At 52.0% G+C, this 17,151-nt stretch overlaps 2 protein-coding genes across 2 annotated transcripts; both read left to right on the top strand.

Moving 5' to 3' along the window:
* Nucleotides 1-628: 628 nt before the first annotated feature.
* Nucleotides 629-3,440, top strand: LOC34621804 (GRB10-interacting GYF protein 2). Its single transcript, XM_026336589.1, has 6 exons — nucleotides 629-721; nucleotides 775-845; nucleotides 925-1,440; nucleotides 1,504-2,654; nucleotides 3,015-3,131; nucleotides 3,364-3,440. The coding sequence occupies exons 1-6, from the start codon at nucleotides 629-631 to the stop codon at nucleotides 3,438-3,440; spliced, it is 2,025 nt and encodes a 674-aa protein (XP_026192374.1).
* Nucleotides 3,441-7,231: 3,791 nt separating this feature from the next.
* On the top strand, nucleotides 7,232-17,121 carry LOC34620337. The gene is made up of 16 exons (XM_026336588.1): nucleotides 7,232-7,975; nucleotides 8,150-8,352; nucleotides 8,644-8,959; nucleotides 9,113-9,256; nucleotides 9,365-9,825; nucleotides 9,945-10,209; nucleotides 10,822-11,011; nucleotides 11,259-11,309; nucleotides 11,913-12,054; nucleotides 12,719-12,738; nucleotides 13,695-13,923; nucleotides 14,600-14,786; nucleotides 15,042-15,094; nucleotides 15,637-15,721; nucleotides 15,954-16,029; nucleotides 16,853-17,121. The coding sequence occupies exons 1-16, from the start codon at nucleotides 7,232-7,234 to the stop codon at nucleotides 17,119-17,121; spliced, it is 3,435 nt and encodes a 1,144-aa protein (XP_026192373.1).
* Nucleotides 17,122-17,151: the final 30 nt, after the last annotated feature.

Below are 17,151 nucleotides of genomic sequence, written 5' to 3'. Positions count from 1 at the left end.
AAGAAGCACACCTGCGACGAACGCAGTGTACAGACACCCTCGATGACCAGCGGTCGTACCGCCGCGCGTCTTGCCGCTGATCTTCTGCGTGCCCTACTGTTTCTGCTGCTGGAAGGGGATTCCTGCTCTTCGAAGTGCTGCAGAAGCCTCGGATCGCTTTCCTTGCTGCCGCTGGAAAAACACTGTCAACACTGCCATCGCTGGAGGCGCTGTTGCTGCAGCAGCCGCAGAGGCAGCAACAGGTCCAGTGGGCTCTTTCCCGTGAGAATTTATCGTTTTTCCGCGCTTGTCAAGGGTGTGGGATGGGTTGCTGCTCCCGCAACGCCTCCGCATGCAACCGAGCCGGAGGCGCTCCTGTCGGCTGCAGCCCCTTTGAACAGCGGTTGCACAACAGCTGTTCGTCTATGGACACTTGCGTTATTTTGCGTGATTCCCGCTGTCGAAGTGAGCAGCTGCTGCTTCTGCAGCTGCCGGAAGAGCTGCTGCAGAAGCAGCGGCTGCCTCCTTCTTGACTCCCCCCGACACAAGCTGTCGTCACCCTTCAGCAGCTTGACGCAGCAGCAGCACCTGCTGCTGCAGCACCTGCTGCTGCAGCACCTGCTGCTGCTGCGTCGTGTTGGGAGGGATGATGTGCAGCAGGAAACGTAAGCCTCGTTTCCCTCCCGCCGTGCTGCTTCTTGCAGCAGCAGCTGCTGCTGCTGCCTCTTGCGGTGTCTGCTGCTTCAGCGAGTGCTCCCCCCGCGATGCATCTGCTGAGCGAGGATATTTATGCAGTGGGGGTCCTTTGCTCCAAGGATGTTTCTCATTCCTCCCAAGCAACGGGGGAATGCCGCAACAGTACAGCAGCAGCTCTAGCATTAGCAACAGAAGCACCAGCAGGTGGGTGATATCCGGTGCTTTTCTGTTGCCACTGAGCCTTTATAGCGGCAGCGGGATAAGCCACAGCAGGCTGGCTGCCCTTTCAGCCCAGCAAAAGCAGCAGCAGCAGCAGAAGAAGGAGAAGGAAATAGTGCAGCGTCGCAGAGCGAACCAAGAGAAGCAAAGGCAGCGTCTGTTACAGCAAAAGGAGGAGCGGCGGCAGGCTAAAAAGTCACGACAGCAGCAGCAACACGAGCAGCTCGAGGATAAGGATCGTCTAGGGGATCGCAGCAAGGAGGAGCTCGCCGCTAAGAAGGCCAAGTTGCGACTGCAGCAGCAGCAAAATAGGAAGGAGCAATTGAGGAAGCACCGTCTGTTGCTGCGGCAGAGGCAGCAGCAAGCGAATATGCAGCGCCTGCAGCAGCGGCTACGCCTGCCGCAGCTGCGTACAGCAGCGCGAGAGGCTGAGGAGCAACAGCAACAGCAGAACAAATTAGGCAGTTCGACAACAAGGGAGGGTAAAGCTCTGAAGCTGCGCGAAACGAAGCACTTGCTGCAAACGTCGCTAACTTTGGTGCGACTGTGGACTCAAACCTCCAGCAGCAGCAGCAGCAGCAGCAGCAGCAGCAGCAGCAGCAGCAGCAGCAGCAGCAGCAGCACTTCATCGGATGGCGGCAAGGAGGTGTCTGTGGGGTTAACGAACAGTCAGAAGCAGCGCATGTTTGATGCCTTAGTGCAACGTGGTCTTCACAAGTTTGTGTTGCTAAAGAGGATCAAGAATTCGCTAATGCGCACGGCTATTCTGCAGCTGCAACAGGAGCAGCAGCAGCAGCAGGAACGGAAGGCTCAGCGAGATGTCGTGTTAGAAGACGAAGAAATGCATGCGCGGCTGTGGGGTCGTTGGGATGATCCTCCGCTGAGTGAGGACGAGTTTCTTGAGGCGTTCGGAGTCGATGCTTCGAGTCTAGAGGATAAGGAGGAGGCTGCAGAAGGAGCTCCTGCGCCTTCTGGCAGCAGCAAGAGTGGGGCGGTGGGCAGCAGCAGCAAGAGTGGGGCGGTGGGCAGCAGCAGCAAGAGTGGAGCGAAGAAGAAGAAAGGAGGGGGGAAGGGCAGTGGCGTCGCTAGCTCTGGCAGCGCATGCGACGGCGATGCTCAGCAGCTACCGCAGGATTTGAGCAGCATGGATCTTCCTGAGCCGGCAAACTACGCGGAAGCAGTGGAAGCAGCGGCAGAAGCGGAGCAGAGGGCGATGGCAGCGATTCGCGTGGCTGGAGCGTCGAGAAGTGTAGCCGAGTCGGCTGCGCTGTTACTGCCTCACCTCGAGGGGGAATGCTTGTATGCCTTCGTGCATGCATCCGCTGCGGCGGAAAACCGGCTTGGAGAGGCGCTGCAGCTGCTGCTCCAGCATGCTGCGGAGGCTGCTGCAGACAACAGAGAGCGAGCAACAGAAGCTTCACAGGATATCGGCAGGAGGAAACCAGGAGACAAGTACACGCTGGTTCCAGTGGAAGGGATGCCTCCTCTTGAGGCTCTTCCGATATTCAGACAGCCGCGCTCCCGTGCGGCTGGAAAGGCTGCAAAGGGAGTCGAGGCTGTCGCAGCCGCTTCGACGGCTGCAGCTGCTGCAAAAGCTGCAGCAGCCGAAGCGGCTCTAGGAGCTCCCCCCCCAGCCGCGTGCACGCCATTCCCGTTAGTAAAGGTTCTTGTTCTTACCCCCGACAGGATCATCCCTCCTGCAAGCGTCTCGCTGCTGGCGAAACTGCCTGACCGCAAGTCTCTTACGGCACGCCTCCTGGGTATGCGATCTTGCCAAAAAAATGCTCTTTTAGAAAGGGGAAGAGGCAGCTAGAAAGAAGGCCCCTCATAGATTGATATATAGATGTACATATATAGATACATGCGCGTGTTTAGCTTTGCATGCATGCACACGCAGCAGACAGACACGACGACAGAGAGGTGACTGATAGAAGAGTGCTTATAGATTCATGTGTGTGTGTCTATCTTCCTGTATAGTCGCGTCTCTCTATGCGCTGGCTAAGAGTGGCCCCCTCCGGCGCTGGATCCGTGCGACACAAATAGCAGAAGCAGTGCCCAGTGGCGTTGCAAGATCGACCCCTGCTAGTATTCCGCTGTGTTTGTGTTTGCTGCTGCCGCAGAAACCTTCCTTACGCCGACGTTCCGTCTTCTCTCGGCCGTCCAGTATGCGCCAAGGCTTCTTTCGGCTTCCCTCAGGGCGAAGCAGCAGCAATTACTCGGGATCTTGAGACTGTGCTGCGCCGAGGGGAGGCACCAGCAGCTGCTGAGGGGTTTGCTTCAGCAGCACGTGAAACAGAAGGGGAACGAGGGGGAGACCTCCTGAGTCAGGATGCCGCCTAACGCGCATTGATTCCCTAGAAGGAGGTGCAGAGAGCTCACGCAGTCAGAATAGCTCGGGTGTCTGTCCACTTGCCTGCAGCTTACATGTGTCGTTTGACGCTTCATGACTTACGGGCCTAAACGGGGGAGACGCTGCTACCTCAGTCGTCAAGGAGACGGGCAGAACATCTGTAGACGGGCTCGCCGCTGTTTCTCTCGTAGCTTAAGGGGGGAGGCTGCCGGGAGCGACTTATGAACGCCGCAACGGGCTGGTGAGTCAACCTGAACAGCTCCAGGGGTTGGCATAGCTCTAGGGTCGCCTTTCCGTTAGGGTGCAGGAGCAGAGGCTAGCACGATTTCAGCTTCTTCTGGTACCCCATTCCCACCCGTTTCTACCCGTCGAAAGTGTAGATCCGGGGAGCCCTCTCGACACAAGGCACTGACATGTGCAGTAACCTTGTCTCCATTCTCATCTCGCCACGTGATACTTAGGGCTGGAGGGCCTGCGCGATCTCGTGAAGCTGCTCGAAATAAAGCTTCTACAGCCCAGAGATTGATGGAGTCTTTGCACCGCTCCCGGGAGGAGAGGTCTAAAGAGGACTATGTTGTTCGGTGACAAACAGGGAGGTAGTCTATGCATACACTTAAAGCAGTTGTACCACCGCTACACGAAGGCATGGGCCTCTGAAAACGTCACCGAAAGTCGAATGCAAATTGTCGAGGTGTCGAACGATCATAAAATTCTAACCGGGTTCACCTCGTGAACTGCTCGGAGGAGGCACACGTACAAGTCTCTACCTATACGTTTCCAATGTACCACGAAGGGTAAAACTGCGCAGACTGAACAACTGCGCAGTTTTACAGGGGCCCGTTATCTTCCCGAATTGCACATGCGTTCACCGAAATCTAATCAGTCCACTTGTGCCCTGGTGACATTTGCGACCCCCTCATGTACGAGGTCGATTTATACGGCTGTTTGGAACAGGAATCGTTGTGGCGTTCAGCCTGCAAGCACATGGCGTGAAAAAATCTGCCATTCAGAATTATAAGTAATCCAAACACTCTCCAGTATTGGGGGAAGCCTTGGTCAATGCGGAGGAAACGTACGTGGCCTGCTAGTGCTCGCTCAGGCAGCAAATATCGTGGCGCAGATTAGCTGAGCAATTTATTAAAATGAATACCAGCTAGGAGGCTTCTACGAAAGGAATAAAAGGGCGATACGAAACCCTACGAGCGCACCTCCTGGTGGCCGAGTGACGGCATCGTACGGTGCGAAAAGCAAGCCTACTGAAACTTTTAGAGAACGATAAATCAGGTATGCTGACCAGTCCATATACGAGTGTGCTTGAACGCATACGCCTGCGAGCTGGGCAAGCTGTGAAATGTGCATGATGATCCGCTGCAAGTATTTCTGAGCTCCGAGAGTCTTGCACTCATCGACCAACTGCCTTTCTGCGTTCTGTTCAAAAAAAATCGCGAAACCTTTCTCCCCATTCTATTTCTTGACTGCCCCTGTAAATACGTTCATCAGACATTCTGCTTTTTCCTTGCCATTGGAGTCTTGTTGGCGCCGAATGCAGCCTACCAGGAATGCATCCTGAGGAACAGCACAATATTCGGATACACATGCAACAGCCGTGGGGGCTTGAGATTGACTCTCGCGCGACCTGGCGGCTGAACGGCTAGACTTGTGTGGACGCTGATAAGCCTCTTGCGGCGGGTGCATGCGTATCGCCTCTATTTCCAGTTGAATACGGCAGCGTAGATGCCGAATCATAGAGGCCCCTGCCAGACCCCTCGAAAGCCCTTTCCTCTTCGACTTCTAGCCAGCATGTAGCTCTCCCCAAGCTTACATTGCCACGCGAGGCTTGAAGCTCTGCTTGCCTAACTTTTTCTTCCCTTGATTTTGCGACTGACAAAGGCCAGTCGGTTGGCTTTTGTATCTCAGCTTTGGCAGCTCGTTGCACGTAGCCCTCCCAAATGCTCACAGGCACCGTGCTTTTCTAATGATCTTTGTTGAGCCCCGATGCTGCATTCCCGTCGCTTATTGCTCAATGCCTGTGCGGTCTTCTGAGCTGTACTCTACACTAATCCTGAATTGTAAACCCCCTTAAATTTTTAGAGTCAAGAGGATTCCTTTATACATTCCCCAGCATAATCATAGGCCTGCATTGACGGGGTCTCGCTCCGGCGCTCTACTAATCTTCTCCCTTATCAAGACTAAACTGAAGAATTCTTTTTCAAAGAGGGTTCGTTTATTCTTGCGATTCCTCGCTACCGCTATACAAGCCTCTCTGTGGCAGGCTAAGTCGGACTTCACTTGTACTACACTGGTATTTTCCAAATCGGAATTAGACAAGAATACAACAAAGTGTTTAGTCTCCTTGTATGTCATATTGATTGCAGAGTACTATTAGCCCGCTATGAAAAGACGCAATGAAGTGTTCCTGTGCACTAGATGCTCTGTGCTGCCAGCTGTAAATACTTGATATGCTTATGAGGTTCAGCTGCTTATACCCTTTAAGCTTTCACATCTTAAATTCGCAACTCTCTTAAACGCGAGCAGGGTAAGCAGTTAGCTCTATTCGAAACCCGTCAAAAACCTTCCTAGTACCTTTGCGTTGAGTCTGCAGGGAACATGTTTCCTTACGAAGACAAAGGAAGCGCAACGCCCTCCTTACATAGGAGGGACTTTCGTGCATCAAACGAGTAGATATGAATGAAGCATGAGCATGAAGGTGTCGCCATAGTCCTTCCCGAGTTCGCACGGATACCATGTGAAAATGATGCACAAGTGACCATTCTACTCGAGCTCTGTACCATAAGAAAGACGTTCAACGCAGCCCGGTAGGCCAGGCGTTGAAACGGACGAAACTCGACTCCAGCAAGTTTTCTACAGTGGAATTCGCAGCTAGTAGGACTCAGAACCTGGAATTTCGGTAATTCGACTCGCAGCACCGAATACATTGGCGTTTATCTTATCCGCAAATTAGAACGAGCAGGCAAACGGGCCACTCGTACTATTGCAGGAACGAAGGCAGTGATGCGAAATAGCATATCCATGCAAGGTTGGAAGGTATTACAACACTGAAGGTTAAAAGGGGGAAAGGCAGAACAAGGCACATTCTCTTTGGTCTTGTTGGATGCCTGGCAGTCGAGCACGCGAAACTTCGGCGTGGGACGTGGATTCTCACGGGAATTTAAAACCAAACAGAAGGAGGAGATGCTATACTAAAGATTGCGGGGGAGGCTTCTACAGAAACCGACGCGCTGGCACATCAGAACAAGGCACATTCTCTTTGGGCCCTTTCGATGCCTGGCAGTCGACCACGCGGAACCCACGCAAGGGACGTGAACCCATACAGGAATTTAAAAGCAAACAGTAGAAGGAGAGGCTATATAAAAGAGTGGAGGAGGGGATTCTCCATAAAATCGACGTGCTTCGGGCTGCTTCGTACGGCGGCTGTACAGTCGGAAGTCGGTCCACCAACGTCGGCATGAACGGGTGATCAGGGTTATTGGAAAATCAGCTCTGCCTAGCGAGCCTACCAACTGGACAATTAAAGTGAGTACTTTATACAGAATTAACATTGCCGAACGAATGTGGCTCTGGACGAGCGACCGGCCCGATACGCACCCAGGGCTCTACTACTTCGAAGAAGCCACGGCGGAGTGCGGTTAGCGGCTACGGAAATCCGGCCCACAAGTGTGTTTGCGTCCATTTTCGCTTCCTACATCTCTAGATGGCGCAAATATACTGGCATTTAAATTAACTTGCCCAGTACCTCTTGGGTACTGACTGATTGTGGGGCTGCTGCACGCGTGTGGACAGAGGCGGTGTAGTTCTGTTGGGGGCGTCATAGAGTTCCCTACTTCCTTCCTTCTCGTCTTCCCTGAGAGTTTCGTGGTCAAAGGAGTTGATTATCCCTTGTTTGCTCAGGGAGATACGCTTTCCCGCTTTGCATTGCTGCAAGCTTCCTCGCCCTTTTCCCGCAATCAGGCATTACCCACCGACAAGATGGTTGGGTTTGCCCGGCTAGCCCGCGCCTGCCGTGTGGTAGCTTCAGGGGCTGAAGCGCGCTCTGTTGTGAAGGAAGCAGCTGCCGTCAGCCTTCACCAGCAAGAGCATGGGCTCGATCAGGAGGCGCCTTCTTCGGCTCCGCGATTTCGGTCGAGTGGCGTCGGATCGAATTTTTGTACCAGGGATGCGGGGATGCCTTTTGGTGCAGCAAACTCCCATGGGTGGTTTTCTTGGCTGCCTTCCTCTTCTCAGTTCGCTTCAGCTGTGGCGCTAGCAGCAGCGGGTTCTGCATTGTTCATGGCGGCATTAGATCCGCGCGCGGAGTCTCCCGTTCGGTGTGAAAGCCAAGAGGACGGGAAAACCCAAGAGAATCCTCTATGGAGATCGCGGGAGAGTCAGCCGTTTGCTCGGAAACTGGGGGATGCTCTTCTCTTTACCGGAACGGCAAATGAACACCTGGGTGCTGCCGTTGCTAAGAGGCTCTCTACCCATCTTGGCCGTGTTTCGGTGGGGCGCTTTGCCGATGGGGAAGTGAACATTCAATTCCTGGATTCACTGAGGGGTAAGGATATTTACATCATTCAGCCTACCAGTACCCCCGTCAATGATCATCTCATGGAGCTCCTCCTCATGATCTCCACTTGCCGCCGTGCCTCTGCAAAGAAAATTACAGCTGTCATTCCGTATTTTGGATATGCCCGACAAGACAGAAAGATGAATAGCAGGGTTCCAATATCTGCAGTAAGTCTAGGCGTATTTCGAATCGTAGACAGTATCAGTGTTACTTGCCACAATTGTTACGCATCTGTTTTCGGCTGTGTATGCACATTCGGGATCTTCTAGGGGGGCGATTATTGGGTCAATAATTTTTCGCAATCCCTCATGTACACTTTGTCGCATATGTTTCTGTTTCAGGCCGACGTTGCGCGGATGATGGAGGCGATGGGGGTGGATAGAGTGGTGGCTGTGGATCTGCACTGCGGGCAGATCCAGGGATTCTTTGGCCCCCGCGTGCCCGTTGATAATGTGGAGGCTCAAATCGTAGGCTTGGATTATTTTGAGTCCAAAGGCCTGATCAAGCCTGTGGTAGTTTCTCCTGACGCCGGTGGCGTTTACAGGTATGTTTCTTTGTTACTTGGGGGTGTTCGCTGCATATCGAGTAGCAGAACAGACCAAGCGAATAATGCCTTTAAAAAGATTTTACGATGGAAGGTGCTCATGCTCAAGGATCAGTCATTGGAGTCTGATGCTGTTCGTTGTTCGAGGTTATTGCAAATGCCATAAGGGGACGTATTTTGATACAGCCGTGAAGTGTGCCAGGGGGGCGAAGGTTATCTTCTCCGTGTGTGAAAACGAAGTGTTTTTTCGTTGTATAGTATTTCATTAATGTGCGGTTGCGTGCATAACAGGGCTCGAAAGTTCCAGGAGGGAATGGTGCGTCGCGGGTACAAAGACTGCTCTATAGCGATGCTGATCAAAAGGCGAATCAGGGCAAATGAGGTGGAGAGCATGGATCTTGTGGGCTCAGTGGAGGGGCGTGATGTTATCATAGTGGACGACATGATCGACACAGCTGGCACATTGGTGGAAGCTGCCAGGGAACTCAAAAGCAAAGGTGCAAAGAGGGTGTACGCCTTTGCCACACACGGCCTTTTCAGCGGCCCTGCAATAGACCGAATTCAGAAGAGCGCACTTGAGGAGGTTGTCATCACTGACACAATCAAGGTAGGCGAGATTCCACACTTATAGCTGTAGAATATAACGGACCATTCAGGTGATGAGCCTGGGAATGTTGATGCATAATTAGAGGGGTGTATGTACACCCGTTGTGCTGGGGGCTACGATTTGGCAGTTTCTATCAATACATGCTGCGTTCAGGCTCGTCCGATGGTTGAGAGCTGCAAAAAGATTAAAATTCTTTCCATTTCTATTCTTCTGGCTGACGCCATTCGCCGAATCCATCAGAAGGAAAGTTTGAACGATCTGTTCAACTTTGGATCTGGGCCTGGAACAATACCAATCGCTCGAAGCGAACTGAAATGTGGCCCCCCTTCTCCACCGCGCTCTTAATCAGGTTTATTCCCTAACAGGCGATATTCCAATAGAGGGAAGAGTACGGTTTTTCTGCAGCTTCGCGCTATGGCGCTCTTCCTGCTTACGTCTACTGTCTTGTTGATCCCCCACGAAGAAAGGGCCTGCGCGACCGTTGAGGGGCGGGGAAACCTTCTCTTGCTTGCTGGGCTATCCCCTGATGGGCAAGCGAAGCAACTTGTGGCAAGGCTACTGAAATATCTATCTGTAGTGAGTAGCTGGCGACATAGGTTACGACTGGATGGCTTTCCAGTGTCCGATCTTTTCATCGGTCTTTTGATATTGTATTTAGAGGGCGACTTTATCTTGTCTGCTTCTAGAGATCGTGGAACTTGTGCAGTGCGCGTTTTCGTGGAAATCAGTCGCGACCTTCCTGAAAGCAAAAGCAGGGAACAGAGCGCTGTTACCATGTGCTCGAATTTCGTTGAACCTTATATGTTTGGCTTAAGGGAGTCTCCTTATTCTTGTCGTCGCCATTGTTGTCATTGGCAGAAACACCTGTAATGAGCGCGCAAATGAAACAGACTGCTAAGGTGTACGTAAACAGCATTTTCATCCGTAGTTGCAGCTATAACTTGTGTTTGGTGCTCCTTTAGCATCGGTCAAAGACCCGCTGTAGGGTCAGTGCAAATTTGACAGGCAAGGCGGGTCCAACTGTGTATGAGATGAGACTCCAGAAGTGGAAGGATGCAACTTGCATAGCAAAGGTTATCAAGGATTCAGCAATGTTAAAAGCAAGAGGCGGCATTCAAGATGCAGTGGGTTCTCCCCCGTGTGTGTTGGCTATTACAGTGTTTGAGTCGACTGCAGAAAGGCTCTGGTGTAGCGGGTCCTTAATGGGAGAGGCGCTACGGAACTTGAACGGTCATGCGCTTTGTCGAAAGGTTCCACCCCGATTTGTTTCTCACACTGTCAGTCATGGGGTCGCATCGATCTGCGAAGACTGCATGTTCATATACACAAGTTTCCCGGACCGCTTGCTGTTGTTCTCGCGGACGAGAGGCATCAATGCGTCGTAATGCATTGCGGCTCAATAAAATAAAGGCCTCCACGTGGAGCCTGCAACGTTCAATAGCGAAGGCATTGAATGTTCCCTCTGTTTGCCCTTTGAGAATGCAGCCCCACGGCTTCCATGGGAATTTTCAGGTGTCCTGAAATATGATCCCTTTTTGTTCATCTTGTAAACTTGCAAGTGCTCTTTCTTTCATGAAATATCCCTTCAGTGGCTTCCACGGAGGGGTTTGGGTAGCCTTCTGTGAGTGCGCGTCCGTCGCGCGATCCTCTGCCCCGTCGGCTGCGATGCTCTAAGGGGTCTCTGCCTTCTTGAATTCCCACCCCCTGCGAGCCTTGTGCGCCTCATTAAAGAAAGCTACCCAAAAGCAATGCTCGGAGCTCATAGCTGCTGCTCCATGCGGGGAAGGTGACACGAATAGAAGGTGACCAAGATCTGGCCTAGCCCTATTTTCTGAACTCCCCGAGGCAAACCCTCGCGAAAGGCGCACCAGGAAGGCACCTATTTGAGAGCGGCCATGGATCCGGAAACAAAGGCTGCCAGTGCAGCCCTCCAAGTGGCAACTGGTGGCTCCTCAGGATCTCCCCCCCTTCCCTCTTTCGTGCAGCGGCTGGTCCCCGATTTTCTCAGCAACAATCCTTATTTTTGTGCTGGCTTTGGCCTCGCTGGCTTGGGTACGTCCAGACGGGCATGCATGCAGCGGCGCATCCATAGCCTTGTCTGGCGCTGTTTGGGCACAACTACGGCTGCACAAGAACTGCCTCGTTCTGCCTTGGCCGTTGCTCCCCGTGTGTATATATGTATATATAGCCGCGGTTCGCGCTTCTCCTGCTCTTTCCCCTCGTTCTTGCCCCTCAAGCAAATCATCTGGCAGATCGAAACACACAGTCTAAATCCTGTATTCCCATGCCGTGATCGCAGGTGCTGCGGCTTCTTTGGCCAGAGGGGCAGTACGCGGGCTCAAGGTGATGGGTAGACGACGGCTGCTCACTTCGCTCGAGGTTCCCATCAGAGATCCTGCATATCCGTGGGTAATGCAGTGGCTTATTGCGAGGTCAGTGCTCTGTTAACGACTGCGCAGACGGTGCTGCGCTCGCGTGCGATACTTTTCACCAAGCCATGCTGAAATCCAGAACGCCATCGCCTGAAACAGCGATTGCTGCTGCAGCCTCTGCCACACCAATGGACTGCCCTGTCGCTTGTGCTTGCGATCAGAGGCAACTGCTCGCTGCACCTAGGCGTAGAAACGACCTATGCCAAAGACGCAGCAGGGAATGTGGAAGCCGTCTTCAACTTCGTGCCTAGTCCAGGTGCTATAATCCCCACACGACCACTTGCTGCTGCCGCTTCTCTCTGTGTCTTGCTGCTCTCGTCTCACGCTTGTATCACCTTTCCGCATGCAAGGCTGGCACGCAGCAAATGCGCCCGCCTCAAAGTCGCTGTCTAGCCAGCAAGCAAGAATGCTGAACTTGCCTACTCCTCTGCACACACACACACACACACACACACACACACACACACACACACACACATCCTCCTCGTGCTGCGAGTCATGCATGCACACTCTGCGCACAGGGCAGCATGTTCTGCGGTATAAGGACGCCTTTCTTTGGATTGATCGACAGCGTTCTGGGGAAGTCGTTGATTTCAGCTCAGGATCTCCCTGGGAAACGCTTACCCTCACTACGCTCTCTCTTCACAAGCACCGCATCACTGAGCTCGTAAGCATGCAAAACGCACGAAATTTTTTGCCTGAAACTGCAGCCCTCGACTGAGGAGGCTGCGCAAAACACATTCGCGGTGCGTGGGGGGAGGAGGGAGGGAGGGGTGTTCAGCAAGCCCCTGCCATCTTCAGTAGCCGTGTGAACGCCTGCCTGGCATATTATACATTGGCAGCAGAAGGCAGGATCGTAGGGAACTTGAGAAGCTCGCTGCACAGGCAAAACCGTTTCGCATGCTTGAGGTGCTGCTGCTACAGCATAAGCGCCCTTTCACTCGCCAGCGTCCCTTTGTCTCCACTCCCTCTACCCCTCGCCTCCTCCTGCCGTCAGCTGTGTTTGCTCGGATTCCCCTCTTCTTTCTGCGGCGTGTTGCGCGTCTGTCTGCAGCTCAACGAGGCGCGTGAAGCGGCACTGCAACGCGAAGAGGGAAGGACAGTAATTTACAGGAGGTACAGTTAGACTTGCCTGAGGTGTCTCTTTGCCTCTCGTGGCGTGCTCCCCCTGCCCATCCTTCGGAAACGGCCTTCTGTGCATCGTGGTAAAGAAGCTTCATTGGCTTCCCGCTGGGTAGACGGTGCGTTGTCTGCCCATGGACGCATGCGCAGCACTGGGCAAGAATGGAGAAAATACGGTGAACCGAAAAGGCTTCGACCGTTCGAGTCTGTCGTCCTTGCAGGCAAGTCATGCGAAGGCAGCCTACGTGCCCTCTTCCTCTATGCAGATTTATGTGCGCCCACATATAGTTGCTTTCTTTGGTTTTCCATATGGTGGGTGTGTCTCTGTACATATATATATATATATATATATATATATATATATATGGGTGTGTCTCTGTGCATATGTGTATATATCTATATGGATGTGTCTCTGTACATGTACATATATATATATATATATATATATATATATGGGTGTGTCTCTGTACATATGTGTATATATCTATATGGATGTGTCTCTGTACATGTGTTAACATACATATGGGTGTGTCTCTGTACATGTGTTAATATACATATGGGTGTGTCTCTGTACATGTATATATATATTATATATGGGTGTGTCTCTGTACATATGTTTATATATCTATATGGGTGTCTCTCTGTACATATGTTTATATATCTATATGGGTGTGTCTCTGTACATATGTTTATATATCTATATGGGTGTGTCTCTGTACATGTGTATATACATATGGGTGTGTCTCTGCACATGCGCATATATATATATATATATATATATATATATATATATATATATATATATTTATGCGCACATCAGCTGCGCTCTTTGTACGTTTGTTGTTTGTGCGCGGCAATTCCCCGTCTTTCCTTGCGGCATTAGCTTGTTCTCTTGGTCTCTGTGTCTCCTTCGTGTGCGCATTTGCGTCACTTTTCGCTCTGCAAGCCTCGTTGGAGGGGGGTCGGGAGGTCGGCCGCTCGGTGTGTGTTTATGGCAGGGGGCATTGGGAGAAAGGGGTGTCTGAGGGGAGGTGTATCTGCTCTCTCTCCCCTCCTTCTGCTGCGTTTTTTGTGCTCTTCGTTGTCTTACGAGGCTGCTTTCCGTAAGGAGGCTGTTCAGTGGGTGCTGACTGCTGCAGAGTCTCGTGTTTTTCCATGGTTTCCTCGTGTCTGTTCTGCAGAGGGCGTAGCTGAGAGCATTCTTGCAGATGTTCGCCGCTTCTTAGCATCCGCCTCATGGTACTTGAAACGTGGCATTCCTTACCGTCGAGGCTATCTGCTGCATGGTCCTCCTGGATGCGGGAAAAGCAGCTTTGTCATGGCTCTCGCGGGGGAGCTTAAATACAACATTTGCGTGCTCAATGTTGCGGATCCTCACATGACCGATGACAGGTTGCAATATCTCCTCGCGTGAGCCTTCCTCCCGCTTCTTTCCTTCCCTCGCGTGTGTGTGTGTGTGTGCGCGCGCGTGGTTTCTAGTGCCTCCTGCCGCTTGTTTGCTCGCGTCTTCCTCTCACACAACCTCGTCTTTCGTGCTAGCTGAGTGCGCTTGAATCGCGGCTTTGTAAGCACCGCAGCAGCTGCCACGCGGAGATATTCCACGTACGTGTCATCATCAGTGTGCATGTCATCATCAGTGTACATGTCGTCATCAGTGTTCATGTCATCATCAGTGTACATGTCATCATCAGTGTACATGTCATCATCAGTGTACATGTCATAATCAGTGTGCATGTCATCATCAGTGTGCATGTCATCATCAGTGTGCATGTCATCATCAAGTACACGTCATCATCAGTGTGCATGTCATCATCAGTGTACATGTCATCATCAGTGTGCATGTCATCATCAGTGTGCATGTCATCATCAGTGTATGGCCGTGCATCTGACTGCGTGAGAATTAGCGTTTTTGCTTCTTTGCAGCGTGGGATTCAAAAGTAAGCTCATGCGTATCCTGTACGGAGAAAGCGAGTTGGCAGATATTCAAGTTGGGTGCTGGCTGCCTGCTGCTGCTCCGTGTGTGCTGCTGCTGCTCTTGCTGCGATTTCTCCCCGAATCCCCCCTCTCCTCCCTCTGCTCCCTGCAGCACGGTGCCTCCTCGCTCGCTCTTGCTGCTGGAAGACATCGACAGCGCGATTCGCCAGTCGGAGTCTGCAGAAGGCAACAAGGAACTCTCCAGTGTGGGGGAGGGGCCTCTTCTGACACAACTCACTGTCAACCCTTACGGCGCAAGGAGCATCACGTACAGCGGACTGTTGAACGCACTCGATGGGGTGAATGCTTGTAGAGGCGGCAGCACGTGTTGAGGCTGGCTGCGGCTGTACCTCCTTAGATGCCGTTCCTTTCCCCTTGAGAGCTAGCACAGCGTTCTTGTGCCTACCTACCTACCTACCTACCTGCCTGCTTGCCTGCTTGCTTGCCGCTAGTCCCCCCGTAGTCAGTGCGCTCCCAGATCGTGCAGCTGAGAAAAGACATCCTGACGTCTCATGAGTTTCCGTTGCACGATGCGCGCCTGCTGCACTGTTTAGGTGGTAGCAACAGAAGAGAGGATCATCTTCCTCACGACAAACCAGCCAGAGCGGTGCGGTTGAACACAATTTACACTATGCACAAAGCAGTACCGTCAATCAAGCGGCTTGCCACTCTTGGGCATGACAAGAGGTGCCCTTCTCTTCCAGGCTGCCTTCTGCATTCGCCATGGCGTGCTAAGAGCAATGTGCTGGATGTGCGTGCGTGTGTGTGTTTTTCTTGGAGTTGCTCGATCAACGTTTCTAATGATACTTGTGTTGTCTCCTGCTCTCTGTGTCTCGCCGGTGATACTTGCCAAAAAGCAGGGCCCATAGGAATGTGTACAGAAGCTTCCTACTTGCTTGCGGCTGTCTGTTTGTAAAGTGCTTCTTTCTCTTGAGAGCAGCTTTCCCCAGATTTTCCTGCTGTAGCGGCTGTCAGTTGCACTGCTAGTAGCGGGCACCGCATGCGTTCAAGTTTCAGCCTGCCAGAGAGCGTTGCCGTAGCGTTGCCGTGGCGTTGCCGTACAGCTCTTGCCTTCAACGTGACGCAACCTCTGTGTCTTAGCCGTCTTATTGTGCCCGATTCTCTTTGCTTTCTTCCCCCTCCCTCCAGGCTTCCCACTTCGCTAATTCGTCCTGGTCGTGTAGACTTGAAAGTGCGCATTGGCTACGCCACCCCTGCACAGCTGAGGCAGCAAGTAAGCGCTTATTGGGAGCTTTCGAGTGCGTTGCACCTCTCCATCGCAGCGCCTCTGTCTGCACTGCTACGGGTAATGCGTCTTTATTGTGAAATCTAGAGTCGAGGGTAATGCTTCTTGAGCTGGTTCTTGGCGCTTCGCGGCTGTGTACCGAAATACTCGAAAGGGATTCAGGATCGTCCGTCCGCGGGAGTGCAGTGTGATAGTTCTTCCTGTCTTTGCTTGTCTGCAGTTTCTTCGATTTTTACCGGATGCAAGCGCTGAGGCTGCCGATGAATTTATTAATATTCTTTCGCCACTCCAAATCAGTGAGCTCCTCCTCCTCGCTGCGCTCAAGGCTTCTCCCACGAGTCTTCGTGGCAGAAGCCTCGCATACGGGGCAGGGTGTATGCACATACGTCATTGCAGATTCTTAGCTGGCACGTGCGCTTCTATGGAGCGTGGAGATATAATGTGTCAGTATGTCCATCTTTTCCTAGGCAAAATAGTCGAAAGGGGCCGAGTCGATTCGTGTACACACATATTGATGTATACGCATTCAAGACTTAACTGCGTTGATTTTTACCATTACCCATCATGACATCTGCATGATGGATATATATATATATATGCATGTATGTACATGTACGTGTATATATGTTCATATGTGTCTATATATATATATATATATATATATATATATATATATATATGTATTGCATGCCCATTTATATGTGCGCGTAAATTCACTGTGCCCACTCCCCACGATAACGCACCTTTGAATATACATGTATACATATTTATTTCTTTATTTATTCTCAAACGAAGACCGCGATCCTAACAAGTGTTTGGATATAGAGGCATCCCGTTTTGACGGATTAGCAGATTTATGCATGTGTGTTCGTCCGATTAAGCACGTGGCAATGCCGTTATGATTGGCTGTCCATATATATATACATATATATGTACACATATATAGCTTATATGCGCATCTATGCACGCCGCTTTTTGATGCGTGGGAAAACAGATGGTCACGTGCTTCGCCTCGCGTAGGCCTCCTTCGCAGTCAGTGCCTGCTGGTGTTTTGCCGCTCTAATGCGTCTTTTCCGCCTTTTCTGTGGTGTGCTGCTTCTGTTGCACGTGCTTCACCAGGCATGGCAGAGTTGCAGGGTTTCTTTTTGTTTTGCCGAGATGACAGCAAGCAGGCTTTGGAGATGGCGAGAGCTTGGCGCGAGGCAGACGAGCAGGTGGTACAGGAACTGCAGCTGAAGCAGCAAAAGGAGCTGCAGCAAAAGCAGGAGCAGCAGCACCAATCGCAGCAGAAGCCACAACAGACAGGGGGGGGCGATAGCGGGAATAGGAGTGGCAGTGAGTCCCTTGCAGGCGCAGCAAAAACAGCAGCGAGGCACAACCCGCCTTAAGCCACCCCACAATGCTGCATGCGCATGCAC

This window comes from Cyclospora cayetanensis, unplaced genomic scaffold, assembly GCF_002999335.1.
Source record: "Cyclospora cayetanensis isolate NF1_C8 unplaced genomic scaffold, CcayRef3 CcayRef3_contig_137, whole genome shotgun sequence".
Lineage (NCBI taxonomy): Eukaryota > Apicomplexa > Conoidasida > Eucoccidiorida > Eimeriidae > Cyclospora > Cyclospora cayetanensis.
This window is presented reverse-complemented; position numbering and strand designations above follow the sequence as displayed.